The 14555-nt window shown below is 33.5% G+C and overlaps 1 protein-coding gene across 1 annotated transcript in view; it reads left to right on the plus strand.

Annotated features, from left to right (window-relative positions):
- LOC149808149 (TPR repeat-containing protein DDB_G0287407-like) overlaps positions 1-14555 on the plus strand; it is a 131406-nt gene that overhangs the window by 24133 nt on the left and 92718 nt on the right. The window contains exons 5-8 of the mRNA XM_089973878.1: positions 2467-2505; positions 3270-3459; positions 8820-8963; positions 10741-10964. Coding sequence (XP_089830004.1) covers positions 2467-2505; positions 3270-3459; positions 8820-8963; positions 10741-10964 — 597 coding nt within the window. The remainder of the gene's footprint in view (positions 1-2466; positions 2506-3269; positions 3460-8819; positions 8964-10740; positions 10965-14555) is intronic.

The raw sequence follows: 14555 nt of genomic DNA on the forward strand, positions 1-14555 counted from the left end.
ACTAAGAACTCTAGTTTACCAGTTCAACTCTAGGTTTTACGGGTAGGACAAGAAGTTAGTCTGGGTGTGTGAAGCAGATGCAGTTTGTAAAAGATAGAAAAACATCAGTTTAATGTCCTTTTAAATTATATTAAATTATATTTTAATATATTTAGTATTTTATTTTAGAGATGAAGACATTAATTCATTTGATGTAAATTATACCTAAAAAATAAAAATCTTTTGTATTTCAAAACTTATCAAAATGGAGTTGTGCTACATTTTAATGTCAAGTATTACCGTTCACTAAATGTTTCTCATACTTTATAATTTTCTTGGAATTAAATTTGATTACTTAATACATTTTTTTAGTTTCTATTAGGATTTTTTTTAAAGTTGACTCAGAAACTTATTAGAAATGAATAGAGACTAAAAGGGAGTATTATTTGAAAAAAACTGAAGAGCATTTAGTTTTCCCTAAAAAAGGTTTTCCTGGGATTAACGGTACTCTTTGCAAAACAAGAACAACTGTAATGGCTCTCATGCTATTTATTATACTCAACATAAACTGATGCAACTAACAATTTTTATTGTGGAGACTTCTGTCTTATTGATGCTCAAAATTATCACTTTTCTTCCACTTAATATCCTTCATAATTAAAAAGAATGAAAACCCTTTTGTTAGAACTGCACAATTTGCAGCAATAATATTATCGAATATAATAAATATATACTGATGTCATCCCAGATTTCATCTCTATATTAAAATAAATGGAAAGAAGGTTCATCCTTTTATTATCTTTTTTATGTGAGAGAAAGAGAGAGAGAGAGAGAGACTTATAATGTAAGCTTTCACTCTGCAATGCTTTGAGATTACACCCATGATCCGATCACACAACAAATGGCTTGCTTTATTTGTTGCTCTAAAACTGCATATAAAAACTGGCTTTACTTCTTGGTTAAAAAGTTACTATGTATCAGGGGGCCCTGAGGAGCCGAGTGGTCTAAACCGCTCACCGTTACGGATCATTGCTATCTCACCTCTGTCTGCGCTAGTTCGAGTCTCAGGCTCGGCTAACGTTGGTACATGAGAAAGCCTGCCAGTAGCTTCTAGTGGGCCGGTGGTTCTTCCTGGGGTTTTCCAGGATTCTTCCTCCACCAATTATACTGGCCGCCATGTATACCTATCTTGTGCTGAAAAAAGGCCATAAACCCTACAACAACTACTATGTATTAAAACTATTCCATCCCATTTTTTTTTTTCTTGTCAAAGAAAATAATCCAAAATCATCAACGTGAGCATTTAATGATGCCTACCTGCCATTGATTTCAATTCTGAGTTGTCAGTGACCTTATTATATATAGTCATGCTCTTTGTAGGAAACTCCTATATATAGGCACAATTTTTAGCTATTTTACATTGAACACAAACTTCATTTCACAACTTTTGAACAGAAAACAAAATGCAAAGGATATCTTCTGGATATCTGTATATTCTATTAAATTTATAATATAGTTTTATTTCAGTCATTTGGGTTTATGAAATTTATAATTAAATTCTTTAAATTCAGTGGCTGGCTAGTACTGTAGTAAAGTACATGTGTACTATTATAGAATTTTCATTCATGAGTAAAGGCAAATTGCCAGTGTCAAGTCAACAACTATTTCAGTCAAATATGCCATGCATTTAGTGAATAAAGGTCATGTAACATCACATGAAACTAGTAGTTCATTTGTCATTTAGAGTTATCATGCATGACCTAAATACTGATTGGTTTTATAGTTTGTGAAGGTCAGAACATGACGGTTAGTTTTTTTCAATAGTAGGATTGAAATTGTTTGAGTATCTTTAAGTGCTTCAGATTTTGTTGATTTGGTGTGCATATTGAGACTATATATAGAGAATACAAGTGCCACATAGATTATTCTTCAGTTATGCCAGTTTTGTAAGAGAGAGAGAGAGGAAATACTGGTTTATTCATAATATTGTTCTTTGGAATAGGAGAGTGGAAAACATTTAATTTAAACTAAATACCTATTGTATTATGTGAATTTATTTAAGGACCTAAATATTTAAATAATTCATTCAGATTATGTGAAACTTTCAAGGACTTAAGTGATATTTTACTTTCACAGGATTGCCTTGAAGTAAAACCATTTGGATTTAGAACTGTGATTCTTCAGTGGTGCTAGCACATTAGCACCTAAATATATTAAAACCTTCATTCAGAATACCTTTGGACAATTTTTTGATTAATGTAAAATTGATCGTACAATTTAGGATAGTCTTGGAATTCATATACTGTAAGTTAATTTTAATTCTGTCACTTTGTTTAATTTTGTATTTTAAGAAATAAATTTTTATTTTAGAAAATTGAATGCTCGTTAATTTTTACCTTGTTATGTTACATAATTTAAGCCTCTAGATGTAACAGTAATCAATGAAAATTTAATGAGTAGTGCTTCCGAAAATGATTTATTTTTCAGTGTCTTGAAGTACAGATGAATTACAAAACTCCAAAAGAGGTAAGAGACCTTTTTACTTTTCAAACTATCATAAACTAAAATGAAAATAAGTTCCACTGATAATATAAACACTACAGAAATTGAAATAACCACCAGAAGTGATGTAGCAAAACTTAGTATGCCACATGTAATAGTACTGTTTTCTAACTAATGGAAATCTTAAAAGATGGCTTCTTTAAATTGTATTTAAGAGTTTTCCTTTTTCTTGTAGATAGACTTGTAAAACAGTAGCTTGATTGGTACAGATTTTCAGATGTATTGTATTTAGCCACTTTTATAAAGTACTTGCTGAGTAAATTGATATATTACAAAAATGTCAGTTCATTAGGACCCATGATCCAAGTTCAATGTTGTCCCCAGAACACATGGTATAGTATGGTGCTGGTTGCCTATCAGCATATTTCGTCTGTGGTAAAGTCTCTTCTAGGGCATCATCTCCATGAAAGAAGACATTTTTTATGCACTCCACTGCACTGCATTTAAGATAATATTTGTGCTACAAGTGAAAAGCTAAGGTTAATTGTGACAAGCTGGTGCTCAACATGCACAAATTGATTGTCATGCCTAGAATTAGATTTGAAACACAGTAGTCTTAGTATCTTACTATAGTATTAAAGAATTTAAACAAAGTACCACACATGCACCAGTAATTCTACCAAGACATTCACAATGGCTATGATTTTTTAAGAGAAAACAAAGTTATTAGGGCCAAGATTCCAGGATATAAACAAGGTGAAATATCCTTTTTTTTTTTAATTATGCAGGCAGCTGAAATGATATTTAAGATGGTTTGGAAACATCTCACGGAAGTGTTACTAGTGAATTTATCAGCTGTGCAACAGTCCAGGCTTGACATGGAGCGGTTACAACACAAGGCAGTTCAAGCCAGTAAATCAAATGTTTATGTTGGTGGCAAGGCCTACATCGCACAGCTTGACAAGAATCTAGATCAAGGTGACCTAAAATTGGTATTAATTTTCATTTCATCCCTATCTGAGTAGATGGTACCATAGTCTAGTACTTTATGAAGGGATTTTGTATGAAAGTTTTTATTTGAGGTTGGTTGAATATATTAGCTCCAAACCATGCATGACTATCACCAGCAGAGTTGTACGATGGTTTCAGCTCTTATATACAACCATAAGCTACAATAGACCCTATAACATTTACTGCACAATATGAGGCACAGAAACTGTACTATTGATGTAAAACCTTATGCATGTAATATCAGCCATTATTTATGCAGTTCTTGCAGAAAATAGTTAAACATGTTTTTGCTGGGCCACCTTTCAGTAAATTGTAGTAGCTGATATTACAGTTTTACTATTATTTAATATTTCATTTGAAACATTTAATCCATGTTTTCCTGTTGAGATATTGCTGAGAATATTTAATAATTATGAAGTGGTCCTCCTCCTAAATGGCCCCTTGACCAGCAGCCACCTGTTTTTTATGGCCATAATTCTTTGGTACTAGTGAGCTTATTTTCAAAAGTACACAACTTGGATGGCCACCCCCGCTAATGTGGCAAGCAAATTAGTGCAAAAACTGACAAATTTACCCCTCACAGGCTGTCACATAATGGGATTTACAGATAGAAATCTCACAAATATATGTTGCTTTTTAAATTCAATGCCTTGACATTTGTTCTAATATGCCAATAAAGAATCTAACTTTAACCCATATAAAGAAGTAAGTAATCTAATTCTCGTGGACAGTGATAGTCACAACCAGATGTTTTTATCCTGATTTTAAATGGCAAGGTTGTTTGATTAATGATTATTAATAATTATTTTAAAAAAACATTAATGTAAGTTTTACCCCATTTATTCCATAATGTGCCTATGTATTGTTTATGAAAATAATAATTTTAAAAAAAGGTATCTGTGACTTAAATACTTTATGTGTAATTGTTACTCACATCTGTGTGATCTCCCTCCATAATGTCCACTCCTCTTATAAGGCCACTTCCATGTTTGCAGAAGGAGTGGCCCTGTGAGAGGAGGAGCACTGTATTTTCATAATATTTAGCTCACCAAGCCAAAGGACGAGTTTGTATATGTGTATATGTGTATTATCCATGCATATTAATTTGCGGTGATGATGAATATGATCAGGTGAGTTGTGAAGACTCTAGAGGTCATATTTTGGATCAGCTATGATCAGACCTGGTATGGTAACTTATATGAGCAAGATCTTGGAGGTGATCGTGACTGAGACTGAAAGATAAATGGTTTTCATACAAAACTTTCAGTTATCGATATGTATCTTCACCATAGTTTGTGGATGACATGCAGATTTGTAAGAAAGTAGTTTGTTGATTTTGGTATAAAAAGGTAATGGTCATCATTTTAAAAGAAGAAAAGTTTTTTATATGATAATTAAGTACCTTGACTAAAGTTTGGATGCCTTGCACTTAATTTATCAAAAAGAACTATTGATTTGGGGGTCAAGAAGTCAGTGGTCAAGAGCATTGTGGCTCAAAGAAAACTGGGTTTTGCAGAATAACTACTGTTGTAGTGCATATTCTGTCACCAAACTTTATTGATGGCATGTACTTAAAGTAATAACAAAGCCCTATAGATCATGGGGTCTATAGGTCAGACATCACTGTTAATAAGAAAATAGTGGTTTCTGCAAACCTTGACCAAAGTTTGAGGTCATTTAGACCCCTTAGTCATTAATCTCCCAATTCAACTGTACTTAGAGGACTTAAATACAAGGTGGGCATATGATGTGCCATTCATGGTACTGTTCCCCACTAGATCTAATTGAATTCATTACAGTATAATCCACTTTCTTGCACTCTTGAGCAAACGGTAATTATGCAGTTCTTCACCCAGAATAACATCCAGTGCTATCTTCTACCCCATGACAGAATGTACTATTATTTGGACACATAAGGTGCTAAACCTTCAGCTGCTGATCTTAACCAGCACTCTGTAGAGGCAAGTATCCAAGTGACACCTTTGATCGTTACCACCACTGTGGTCACTATATACAGAACAGATTGCAAACAGTCTTCAGTGATACTGTGGTTACTATATACAGAACAGAGTGCAAGCAGTCTCCAGTGACACTGTGGTATGTACAGAACAGAGTGCAAGCAGTCTTCAGTGATGCTGTGGTATATACAGAACAGAGTGCAAGCAGTCTTCAGTGATACTGTGGTATATACAGAACAGAGTGCAAGCAGTCTTCAGTGATACTGTGGTATATACAGAACAGAGTGCAAGCAGTCTCCAGTGACACTGTGGTCACTATATACAGAACAGAGTGCAAGCAGTCTCCAGTGACACTGTGGTATATACAGAACAGAGTACAAGCAGTCTCCAGTGATACTGTGGTATATACAGAACAGAGTGCAAGCAGTCTTCAGTGATACTGTGGTATATACAGAACAGAGTGCAAGCAGAACAGAGTGCAAGCAGTCTTCAGTGATACTGTGATATATACAGAACAGAGTGCAAGCAGTCTTCAGTGATACTGTGGTATATACAGAACAGAGTGCAAGCAGTCTTCAGTGATACTGTGGTATATACAGAACAGAGTGCAAGCAGTCTTCAGTGATACTGAGGTATATACAGAACAGAGTGCAAGCAGTCTTCAGTGATGCTGTGGTATATACAGAACAGAGTGCAAGCAGTCTTCAGTGATACTGTGGTATATACAGAACAGAGTGCAAGCAGTCTTCAGTGACACTGTGGTGTATACAGAACAGAGTACAAGCAGTCTTCAGTGATGCTGTGGTATATACAGAACAGAGTGCAAGCAGTCTTCAGTGATACTTTTGATCTTTACTGCCAAATAAGATTGGAGATATACAGAACATGTGATCTCCATTGACACTGTGGTATATAATAATAATAATAATAATAATAATAATAATATATTTTATCAGTAATTTAGGCCACTGACCCATATCACAAAATACAATACAAGTAAATATAATGTGTACCATGGTTTTAAAGAAGTTAATAATGGTGTTCATCATGAGTATACATACATAATTTCCATTAATCGGTGCATTTTTTTATAAAGATGTTACTACCTCTAAGTATATTATTCACCATTCGTTTGAGGTATTAAATATTGTCTAGGATAAAAAGACAAATTGATGTACTAAGAAAGATTTCTTAAAATCAATATATTTCTATGACTCATCAGGGATACAAATTTTTCTGCAGACGGAAAGAGATAATAAACTTCACTGAAGTATTTCTTTCTTATAAGGTCATAAGCTGGACAAACACATACAAAATGGAACTCATCTTCTACCAAATAAAAATTTTTCTGGCGTAGTTCACAACACCTATTATTTCTCTCGATCCCATCATGCATTCCTGTCTCTTTTTTCAGCGTATGCACTGAGCATCTAAATTTAGCAAGTAATTTCCTAAAAAAATATGATAATTGACATGAGAGGTATTTTTCCGGTCCTAATTCAGTTTTATACATACTATAATACCCACATTTATATGAGTTGTTAATATCACTTTGCCAGTTTTATAATGTTGTAACCTTAATTCTTTGCAAAAATAGTGCCAAAAATTGTTTTTCATCTCCAACGTCTTGATTTAACCAAACATACCCAAAACCAAAGCAAAATAACATGTCCATAACTTTGGTAGCCCAGGTGACTTGATAAGTTTTTTCTAATCTTTTCAACATAAATAACATTGGTGTGGGTATCAAGTTGATGGCATGACCTTCAACCAGTATTTAGTGCATCATAAAAAATATGAGGTACAAAGTGGGTATCTTCCGTACTCCCCTAACACAATCGATTATTGGTAGATTTAGGAACACCTAGATACTGTTTGCAAAAATTTTATTGCAGTTTCAATACCTTTACTAAATTCATATCTCCAAATCTTTTACCCATAGCAAGCAATTGGTTTTATTACCGAATCAAACAGTTTAAATGCATCCTCTACACCAAAGCAGCCAAATTGTTTCTGATAATTCAAAGTCTTTGAAGCTGCTTTCTTTGCCCAAGCTGCTAGTATCTGCTTTGCTTTCGTTCAAACCAACTTTGGGATGAAAAATAGACCCATGTACTTGTAATAAGGCACACATTCAATGCGATTTTTATAAAAAAATCATAATTCCTTTTGCTTGAGATATCCCCCATTTCTGAAAACAATGATTTTAGTTTTATCGAGATTGACCAGCATATCAGTTTTATCACAGAAACATTCAATAACATTTATTTGGTTCTGAAGTAACTTTACTGTATTGGTGCAATTAGCAGCATCATCAGCATAAAGTATTGCAAAAATATCATCAATATCTTTGGAGATGAATACACTTCTGTTTCATTTGAGCTTCAGCTGTGTAATCAAATCATTAATAGAAAGGGAAAACATGATAGGGCTATACAGAACAGAGTGTAAGCAGTCTTGAGTGACACTGTGGCTTGTACGGTGGCTATTACATGTTTTGGCAGATATTCTTTTTAGTGCTAGAGGCAGCTGATAGACTTGCTGATAACTTCTTTTTGAAAGTAAAAGCATATTTAGTAAGATAATTTAGCTTTGATAGCAGCATTGTTTATGAGAGAGATTATGTTACATGTTAACTGTGAATCAGTCAAAATTACATTCTTTTCTACAATGATAAAACTTTATCACAGAAAAGCACCTTGAGTAAAATGTTCACCGGCCAAACCAAATGTTAAACTTGACTGAAATTTACTCTGCCCAGCATTTATTTCTGTTTTCAGTTCAGCATGGACATTCCCCTAATCTGGTATCTCGAAAATTAGTCTTAATATTCAGCATGTCTAGTGTAGGGCTGAAAGTGATGGAAAAGATAACCAGCTTCCTGCCAAGGGCTACCAATCATTTTAAAGAAAATAGGCAGTTGGAACTACATTTCACGCAGACATGCAGTCATGTTTGCATCATTTCAAATGAAGCAAGTATAAATATTAAAAGTTCTTCAGTTAAACTCAAAATTAGTTCAAAAATAGGTGTTCATATATATTTGTGAGAATGAATAATAATAATGGCAAAAATATTGCATGGTTCAGTTATTTATGTTTATCTTTCTTTAAGCTTAGTTTGTCAAGGTTGTTGTTTTTATTGTGGTAATTTGTTTCTGACATGATTACTTGTACAGACACATTACTTGCTGTTTAAATGCATCAATTGTTGGTTCAAAGGAACCAAAATACCTACAGAAATAGATACCCCATGGAATAAAAATGAATTTGCAGCATTCATGGTTTAAAAATACAGATATAGCATAATTTCTGGATTTCTTGTTATTAATTGCCACTTTATTGCAGTTTTGTTTTTGCTGCTTTGTAGATATTCCTGACCAAATTCTTGTAAAGGGTCCACCTGGGATAGGAAAGTCAGCTCTGTTGGCCAAATGGATCTCCAGGTTAAAAAAACAAAAAGGAGAATATACTGTCATCTATCACTTCATTGGCTATGCAGAGGGCAGTTCAGGTAAACATTTATTGATTGACACTTTTTAACAGTTTACACATGTATTTATCGAAATAGAGGATCTTACAGTTGTGTTCATTTCATATGGAGATACAAAGAGGATCTTACAGTTGTGTTCATTTCATATGGAGATACATAGAGGTTCTTACAGTTGTGTTCATTTCATATGGAGATACATAGAGGATCTTACATTTGTGTTCATTTCATATGGAGATACATAGAGGATCTTACAATTGTGTTTATTTCATATCGAGATGCATAGAGAATGCTACAGTTGTGTTCATTTCAGATGGTGATACATAGAGGATCTTATAGTTGTGTTCATTTCATACTGAGATACATAGAGGATCTTACAGTTGTGTTCATTTCATATATAGATACATAGAACATCTTACAATTGTGCTCATTTTATTTAGAGATACATAGAAGATCTTACAGTTGTATTCATTTAATATGGAGATACATAGAGCATCTTACAATTGTGTTCATTTTATTTAGAGATACATTGAGAATCTTACAAATGTGTTCATTTCATTTAGAGATACATAGAGGATCTTAAAGTAGTGTTCATTTCAGATGGAGATACATAGAGGATCTCACAGTTGTGTTCATTTCATATAGAGATACATAGAGGATCTTACAGTTGTGTTCATTTCATATAGAGATACATAGAGAATCTTACAGTTGTGTTCATTTCCTTTACAGATACATAGAGGATCTTACAACTGTGTTCATTTCATATAGAGATACATGGAGGATCTTACAGTTGTATTCATTTCATTTAGAGATACATAGAGAATCTTACAGTTGTGTTCATTTTATATAGAGATACATAGAGTACCTTACAGTTGTGTTCATTTCATATAGAGATACATACAGGATCTTACAGTTGTGTTCATTTCATTTAGAGATACATAGAGGATTTACAGCTGTGTTCCTTTCATACAGAGATGCATAGGGGATCATACAGTTGTGTTCCTTTCATATAGAGATGCATAGAGGATCATACAGTTGTGTTTGTTTCATATGGAAACGTGTGGTACCTGTTTAATATTATGGGATTTATTGCTGTTCATGCTGTGAAACAACTTCAAAGGATATGTGGATTCTTTATATCAGGACATCAGTTGTAACATCATGACATCATAGTTCACCTTTAAAATCAAGAGTTTTGGAATGGATTGATAAAATGTTGTATTGATGACATTTAATAAATTATGGGATTTTTTTGCTTTTGCACGCTTGTAGTTGATGGATTTACTTACTTAGCACTAAGTCATTATAAAAGTTACTCAGTTCTTTCTTTTACTGTATTGGTAAAATTATACAAATTCTCTTTTTAAATTTTGGGTGGATAAAAACATTTTTATAGAATTTTAATTAATATTTTGCTTCTCTGGACAGTGTTTTATGATATTCAATGATTTATGCAAAATTTTACACTGCAAATTCCAAATCAATTTACAGTCAACGTTTATAACATACACTAATGTAATAGTCTTGAGCTTGCTTTTAATGCCTTAACTTTGATTGTTCCTTTAATCACTTAAGTTATATCTTTTGTCAATCCCCATAAGGTAAACAATATAACTTCCTTGTAATTAACTTCAAGGGACCAGCAAAATATACTTGTTCAAACAAAATTTTAAAAAGTCAAAGGAGAAAAATACAATAACTGTATAATCATTTTGATTCAAATTACTGTCTTGGTACTTTGGTATGTTTTGCTAAATGGAGTTTTCCCTCTGCCTGTTCAACTGTTACATTTATGTTTTAGAGATTCCCAGCTTTATGCGACGTCTTGCTGAAGAGTTTGAAATGGAAGTCAGAGTGCACTCAGGGATGGGAGATATTTTGACTGAAAGCAAAACTGACATTGATGTGAGAGAGTGGATGCAGAGACTGGTAGTTGCCATGGAAACGTTGCTGAAACTGGGAAAGAAGCCAATCCTAATCATAGATGGATTAGACAAAGTGTCCAGAGCAAGCAAAATAGACAAGGTAAAGGTTAAAGTAAAAATGTTGTCTTCATATAGAACAAGATCTCCGTTATGCCAATTTTTGTAACATTTGAAGCCAGATACTGCTTGGATCCCAGAAAATAAGCAGTCTGCAGATAAGAGACAATCCAAGGTTTCAAAAATGTGCCTATTTTTCCATATTCTAGTAGCTTTGGTCACTTAATCTCATTTTGGTTTTCATCACTGTGCAGTTGATATAAGATTATACATTTTGTATATTGACTTCACATTTAACCTTGAATTTCTTTGCAAGCCTAATGGGGATTACAGAAATACTGGCTATCATCATTAATTTTGTACAAGATCACAAGGCAATAAACATATATAGAATTTAAACCACTGTTAGACATTATCAGCTTGTACATGCAGAGAGCTGAGCTGTTGGAATACTCTAGGGTGATAAAGTACCAAAGGGATGTAATGAATAGTTAGTTATTCTTTATGTTATCTTTCTTTCTTGAGGTTGTTACTAAAGAACCTTTGGATCCCTCTGCAGGCAGTTGTTCCTCATACTAAATGAATTTTTGGTAAACAATAATTTGCTGTGGTTTCAAAAATGATCATGTGGTACCAATTTTTATGGTTGCTTTGAACCACAAAATTTAAGGCCCAACAAAAAATAGGCCACATGTGATGTTATAAGCTCTCCCAGCCTTGTTTTTTCAATGATGCAGTCTTAACTATCAACAAGGCCCATTTATTTGGTTGTTTAGCTTTATTACTGTAATAAGATATTATCTTTTACATGTGTCTGTTTAATTTAACTCATTTTGAAGAAGACATAAGAGAATTATAAAGCAGTTTACTATAGTTGAATTTTTTTGGGTAGGTCTCAATTTTCATGGTTTTATGAAGAAGAAAAAAGGCATTTTTGCAATTTATTGTTTTGGACCATCAGTTATTTGTTGACAGTCATGGCATGGTTTAAGAGTGGTAAAATTTAACTTAGATCCCCATTGGTTCAGATAATGTGGTCATTCCATATGTGAACCAAACATGTGACCTACTGCCCCTGGCTCAGTACAGTTAGTAAGCATTGTTCCATCAAAGTGTGATGATGCTAATTAATTTGAAAAACAATGGAATCACTCTTTTGTTTGAGCCTGCCTCATGTGTGAACCAACTTTGACCACTAGACTTTTCTCAAAACATCATCAGTCGATCTGTTTCATGCTGAATGGATAATTGCAGCTTACATGAAAATGTGTGAAAAATCAAACCCAATTATCTATGACTTTGAGAATGCTGGACTTTTTTAAATCAGCAATTTCAGGATTATTTACCTGATAAAAGTTTGTGCTGACCAGTAGACTTGATTGACATGATGTCCAGTGGTTTTGTCCAAAAATTAGTGAAGAGTGAGCTTCAGTTCTTTGCAGTAATTAGCGTACAGTCAAACGTGTCCAGATGGTCACCTTTAATCAGCAGTCACCTGTTCACTATAGCTATATCTAATTTCCCCCAAGCAAATTTCCTATATAAATGTCCTTTATGAAGTGATCACATGCCTTCTCAGTTTTGTGGTCAGCAGCCGTGTATTTTCTAACCAAACAATTGCTTCTCCCTGTCTTAAATTGTCACTGGAGCAGTTGCTCAGTCTAATCATATTTGTGTTTCATGAAGAAGGTATTGTGCAGATATCATGTGAATTGATGTTCAGACATTTATTATCTTGTTTGGACTCGTCATTCCAATCATGTTTTCAGTGTCAAAGGTGTCAATATGTAAAATTCAAAAGCAAGGCAGTTTTTATAATTAGAGTAGGTGGTCAAAGCAATTTGTTTGGTGGATGGTGAGAAAGTAGTTGTGCTATTGAAGCATTAATGTTACAAGTATAGGTTGATATCTTAATCAATTTGCCTGTGAAGTAAAGCTCTCTCTCTGAACAAAAAGTTGTCTTTAAGAAGAAATACAAGTTTTCTTTTCATTAGGGTCAGGGGTCATTCTCTATTTAAAACTTTGTCTATCAAGTCAGGCAAAGTTTTGATTCATGAGTCAAAGAGAATAGCTATTTAAAGCTTCTTTGTTTTCATCACAGGCTTTTTAGATAAGCTGACTGTCATTTGATCTCGGCGAGTTGAGCAACTGACTTATCCAGACATTGTTTTAAAGCATGTATGGTTGTTTTCAAGTGAAACTTACACTATATGGCTGATGAGTCTGTCCCCTGTTTTACAGTTATATCTAAGTTATTGCAAAATTATTGTTTGTCACAGTGCACAAAACAAACTAAGATTGATGATTATTTTAAGTCAGTGATGATTGAATTATAGATTGGATCAAAGTTAGCAGAATACAGTGATCTTGTATGGAACAGAAATTTGTGAGAGAGCAACATATATGCTTGTTTTATGATTTTGTTGAATAGTGCACATAAACAATATTGATAATATAATAATATTAATAATAATAATAACAACGATTCATAATGATATTTGGGGTTTCATATTTGTTCAAAAACAAATTTTAAATAGTGAACCTGTGTAGTGAGGTCACCTGTGTACACTGGCCAGTTTTGACTTTTCTCATGGGTGGCTAATGTTGACAGGTTTGACTGTATTTCATTAGTGTAATTCTGCTTGAGGCAGTAGTATTTTACAGTATTGTTGTTCATTGAAATTAATAATAATAATAATAATAATATTAATAATAATAATAATAATGATAATACTTTATTTATAGAGGGTGACTCATTAGTCAAGGACTATTTTCCCTTGTGGCCTGCTTAACCCTTTACCTCATGCAAGCACCTTTGGACACCTCTATTCCATTCGCATGGAAGTGCCTTTTGATGTCTCTACTCCATTTGGATGGAAGTGCCTTTTGACGTCTGCTGTAAACATAAGCCATTTTAAGCCGGTTTTTGTAGTGCCACCTTTGGGGAAAACCCGCATTGAATACTACATTCATTTCTGCGAATAACAATTACGTCAGATCATGTCACAGGTCACTGTTTATGCTCTGGTCGATATCTGCTATTTAAAGTAACTGGTTCGTAATCTACACTCTCCAAAATGGAGATCGCGGATTTCATTCAGTACTTACGAAGTTTTCACGATTAGAATCACAACTATGAAAGCTTCAATAACTTAGGTAAAGGCTCTGATATTGATGTAGGCAGCAATTAGTTTTTATAAATTATCAAATTCAGATGACTTAGTGATGTAGATGCAGACAAAAAACTTGTAAATTTCGAGTATGAGAAATGGCAGCTACGGTTGGTCACGTGGTCTCACTGACTTGATGGTGAACAAATTCTCTCAAGATTTTAAAGCACATAAAAAATTCTTCCATGAAAAATAATTACACAGCTATAACAATTGGACTTTACTCTTAAATTTTTCCACACATAATAGATGTGTACCAAAAATGTAAAATGGTTAAAATTGCTGCTAAACGTAACATACAGTACATTGCTTAACAGTTAACAGGCAGGCCTATGCATATGGAGTCGAATAGGTAACAGGTGTTCTATTTATAGCGCGCTGCACTTTGTAACTATGCTCTAGGAGGTAAAGGGTTAAGAAGGGTATAACAATGTGCAATAAATGAAAGATAGCAGTAATTACTG

Source organism: Sinohyriopsis cumingii, chromosome 1 (genome assembly GCF_028554795.1).
Source record: "Sinohyriopsis cumingii isolate HCF-2022 chromosome 1, ASM2855479v2, whole genome shotgun sequence".
NCBI lineage: Eukaryota > Metazoa > Mollusca > Bivalvia > Unionida > Unionidae > Sinohyriopsis > Sinohyriopsis cumingii.